The sequence below is a fragment of the Emydura macquarii genome, unplaced genomic scaffold (genome assembly GCF_026122565.2).
Source record: "Emydura macquarii macquarii isolate MOO-44397 ecotype Brisbane River unplaced genomic scaffold, CSIRO-AGI_Emac_v2 contig_1070, whole genome shotgun sequence".
NCBI classification, from domain to species: Eukaryota; Metazoa; Chordata; order Testudines; family Chelidae; genus Emydura; species Emydura macquarii.
The window spans coordinates 1434152-1438870 of NW_027131207.1; the positions used below are offsets into that span (position 1 = coordinate 1434152).

The 4719-nt window shown below is 45.7% G+C and overlaps 1 protein-coding gene across 1 annotated transcript; it reads right to left on the bottom strand.

Moving 5' to 3' along the window:
• Positions 1-3415: 3415 nt before the first annotated feature.
• On the bottom strand, positions 3416-4417 carry LOC137151471 (P2Y purinoceptor 8-like). The gene has a single exon (XM_067545739.1). The coding sequence runs from the start codon at positions 4415-4417 to the stop codon at positions 3416-3418; it is 1002 nt and encodes a 333-aa protein (XP_067401840.1).
• Positions 4418-4719: the final 302 nt, after the last annotated feature.

Consider the following 4719-nt stretch of genomic DNA (forward strand, 5'->3'; position numbering starts at 1 on the left):
GGATTGTTAAAGAGTTGGGGATCCTTCCCCATGCAGACTCTGGCTGACCCGTAGCCTCTCCCATTCAGTCAGGCACATCTGCCTGTCTCCGTGTGTCCCTGAACTGCCCATCCCTGTATGTCCATGCACCGCTTACTCCAGTGCCCATGTGTCCCTGTAGCCCCCCTCCCCATCCTCATGTGCCCCTGCACCCTCCTACCCCCTGTTGCCATGTGGCCTTGCAGCCCCTCTCTCCCATCCCCATGTGGCCCTGCAGTCCACCTCCCATGCAGCCCCTGGCTCAATGTCACCCCCTAGCTCCTGAGCCCGTGCCCTTGTCTGGCCCCCCCTCCCCCGCTAGTCCTTCTGAACCCCAGTCTGTAATCCCCCAGCAGCCCCCTGTGTCCTGCTCTGTCCATCCCATGTCTCCTCACCTGGCCCTACTTTGAGAAATGCAATCTTTGTCAGCTGGCTGCCCTCTCTTCTGGCACCACAGCAGTCCCTGCTGGGCGAAAGGTGTAACTGTTTTACCTCTCCAGCAAAATCTACATTCTGTGGAGGAAAAAGACATTTGTGGGGGTACATGAATTCTGCGCTTGCTTGTGCAGAATTCCCCAAAAGTAAAGTGTGCGTGCAAAATCTTAAATTTGCACATACCAATCAGATAGTTAGATGTCTAATCAATGGAAGAACCTACTTCATATGGAGCTCCCAAGTATATGGCCTGTGGAGCATAATTCTGCAGGGAGCAGTTTAGGAATTAGCGTAAGGGCTGAGAGGAGTAGATAGGCTTTTGGAGAAGACACTGGATCAGGAAAAGACACAACTGATATGTTGAACTTGTGTTAAACAGCTTTATTTTTGAAGAAATAAAACCAAAGCCTAGGAGAAAAAGGACTGAAATCCTGTGAATGGAGAGTATTCTTTGGTGCATGGGCCAGTGAGTTAGCCCATGAGTTTACATTGCTACATAATTCTGTTTATGTGCAAGTTGTATGAGCACACCTACCCTGCTTAGATGCTCAGCATGATGGGACTGTTTTGCCCAAACGATCCCTTTGGCTGGTGCTGGGTTACAAATCACTCTAGTGTTAAATGCAGGGGTAATGAAATGTTGTTCTCGTTATTGTATGAGCAAAGGGCAGCAGAACTGTGCTTAGCCTGTTCTGATTGACGGGTCACTATTGTCTGGACTGAACTGGCTAAGCGAGGGGCTCGGATGCCAGATCCCTGTGAAGGTGGAGAGGGGGTGGGGACAGGTAGTCCTGCCTGGAAGTGTGGGCTCAGCTTACAAGCCCCAGGTATGGTTCAGCCTCCCCTCTTCCCACTGTTCAAAGATGGAACTAATTAGGATTCTATTAAGAGTCTCTTGTTTTAAGTGCTTACTAGAGCTGAAATCATCTACCAGGAGACAGTGCTTCTGCCCAGCTCTAGCACTGAGGCTCACCCGCTAAGAGCTGACAATCACTGAGGGCTGGGTGGAACCTCAAGAGCCTGACTCACAGAGGTCATAGTGGAGAAGCAGGTGGTAGCAGAAGATGATGATGTGGAGCGGGGTGGCCAGTGGGCAACTGGTGGAGCAGCCCGCGGAGCAATGAGCAGCCAGCAGGGCAGACGACAGAGCAGCAGGTGATGTGGCAGTGAGGGCAGGTGGGGCAAGCAGGGTGCCTTCTTTCCCTGCCCCCGCCCCCAGCCATGATGGGAGGTGAATTCCCTCAGATGCACTCCTGAACTGTGGGTCATCACTGACCAAGGACAACGACTGTGAGTGGGCTGTGGGGGGGAAAGAAAGGGCAGACAAAGGACACTGCCCAATATACTCTGGGGTGGGGGTTTTGCTCATAGTTTTATGTTTATGAATCCTGATTGCATTGTTTCCCCAAATTAATGCTGAGTTACTTCCCTCCTTTTATTAAACGGTCTTCTTTCTACACTCAGACTCTGTGCTTGCAAGAGGGGAAGTGTTGCCTTTTGGAGACACCCAGGCGGTAGCGTCTAATTTCCCAGGTGCCTGGATGGGGGCTTGAGCTAGTTTTATGTTGTATTGTTGAAAGGAATCCTTAGATGTTGAACCTGGCCCTTCTTGCTGCTGACTCTAGCTGGCAGAAGGGTTTACGGGTAGAATAAAATATATGTAGAAGTAGTAGGAGGCACTAAACTTATAAAGGCAGAGATGCTGCAGAGGAAGAGCTAAGGAACCCTGGATGACAGGTGCCTTTCTCAGCTGCACAGCTTCTAAAGAGAGAAGCCTCACTTGCAAATCTGCTTCGTTTGAATTTTACCAGCACCCCCAACTGCAGGCCGCTCCTCAGAACTCCTGAGACCAAGCCATGACTGACAAGAGACCTCCTCCCTACATCCCGAGCTGCTGTTGCTGCTGCTGTATAACCCCAAGGGAGGGGAAACTTTTAGGGGATGTCTACACTGCTGTTAAAATCCCGCAGCTGGCAAAGAGGCTCAGGATAACGGGCTGTTTAACTGCAGCGTAGACATTCAAACTTTAGGCACCACCCACTTCACAGGGTCCTGGAGCACAGGCTGCAGCCCATGCCAGAATGTCTACACCACAATGAAACAGCTGAGTTAGCTGGCACAGGCCATTCACAGGTGTCTAACTGCAGTGTAGTCATCCCCATAGAGCCAATTCATGGCAGCAGCATGGGTTTGGATTTGGGTTTAGGTATAGGCTGTACTAGACAAGTCTCTGAGGGGAGAAAGGCTTGTAACAGCAGGCTGCTGATGGTGGGCTGAGGGTTGCCACGTAAATGAGGCATAATATGTTGCATAGTATAATGAGCCTTGTCTATAAATGGCCTATCTAAGCACTGTCAATGTAGAAGGAGCATAAGCATCATGCTTTAAGACTGAATATGCAGTCAAGTAAATACTGATAACAAAGAGGAAATAAAATTTGCATGAATGGATTAAACTGTATTTGCATGTCTTTCTGCTTTTTTCTATTACAGACTCTAATCTCCAGTCTTTGCTTACTCCTAAGTCAAGGAATGTTCATCATTTTAGGCTCAGATATTTCCTCTGCCCCTCACAGATGTGGAGTTTATTGTATTGCTGTCAATTATTTACTTTAGAAATTCTGAATTGGGAAACAGGTTTTAGAAAATGTTCCAAAAAGACATTCCAAGGGAGTCCACATACCTGGCACTAACACATTTCTTGTGTTCCTAATTTATAGTAATTTATGTCCCATAATGCATTGTTCTTAGCAAGCTAAAAGACGTGCCTTTTTCCTTGAATGTTGAGCCAGACTGAGTGCCCGGTTTGTTTCCAGAATAAGTTTCAATAAGTTGTGGCAATTTGTTGCCTGGTGTACTTTTCTGTATCTCTTGACATTCTATAAAATAGAACAACTTCTAAACTCTCTGGATGATGATTTGGTGCAATGATTAATATAATCTGTTCCAGTTCAAATACCTTTTTAATTAACTGGTGCATGTTCTCTGGATGTTATTGGCACATTTTGATCTGAAAAGAGGGTTGCATTTTCATTGAATATGTCAGGCATGCATCTGCAGAGCTTCTTCTGAATCTTTTCTCGAAACTCTTTGGAACCGAAAAAATAAACCAGTGGATCAAAGCAGCAATTAAGGCTATTTAAAGCCAGAGAAAGCTTATATTCCACATAAACAGTCTTATTTTGGGTAGCATAGATGAAGTGGATGATTGATATCACAATATTGGGTACGTAACACAGTACAAATACTGTAAGCAACACCATTATCAAATAAATTGTCTGCTTCTTAATTTCTCTTAGTTGTGTGGGAGGAGAATTAAGAAGAGCTCGTATGACTAAGGTGTAGCAGAATGCCATAATTAGCAAAGGTAGGAGAAAGCACAGAATAACTTGAGAGCCAAAATAAGCGATGAAATCATTTGTTGAAGGAAACATAGTTTTGGGCAACACATCAAAACAAGTGGTTATCTGCAGCTCCTCTACACGGAAGGTTAGCTCTGTCTTCATGAGTGGGAAGTGCAGCAGTAAAACAAATAGCCAAATGATGATGCAAGTCAGGAGAGCTGTTCTAATGGGTCTCATGGCCCTGTGCTTCAGCGGGTGAACAATTCCCAGGTAGCGCTCTATGCTGATACTCGTCATGGTTAGAATAGAACAGTGCATGTTTGCATAGAATAGCACAGTCACGATGCGGCACATAATCTTCCCAAAGGGCCAGTCATTTCCCCGTAAGTGGTAGACAACTTGAAAAGGGAGGAGCATGCTGTACAACAAGTCTGTGATTGTCAAGTTAATGGAAAACATGATGGTGGGAGTCCAAGGCCTTGAATGGCGGCAAAGGAACCACAAGGAGATAGAATTGAGGGGAATGCTGATGATGAAGATGAACAAGTAGAGGGCAGGCAAAGTGGTCTGCAGCATTTGATTCATAAGCATCTCTATTGTGCTGTTTGACAGTTTTCCCATGATAGTGAGATAGATTCAGTGATCTCTTCTGGACTGGGACAAGTGTAAAAGCTTCAGGAACCTTTTCCTACAAAAGAAGAATTTCGAGATGGTAGAGATTAGACCTGGTTAAAAAATGTATGTTTCAGTGAAATTTTTTAAGAGCAAATTAATCCAACACATGATAAAACTCTTAGTTTGTTCATTCCCACCACATTAAATCATATTCAATCTGCCCTTCAGACCAAAGAATAGTTTTTAGCGTTCAGTGAGTTTTGTTTCAAGTTGCAATAGCTATATGCAAGATCCAGCTATCTGAGCAT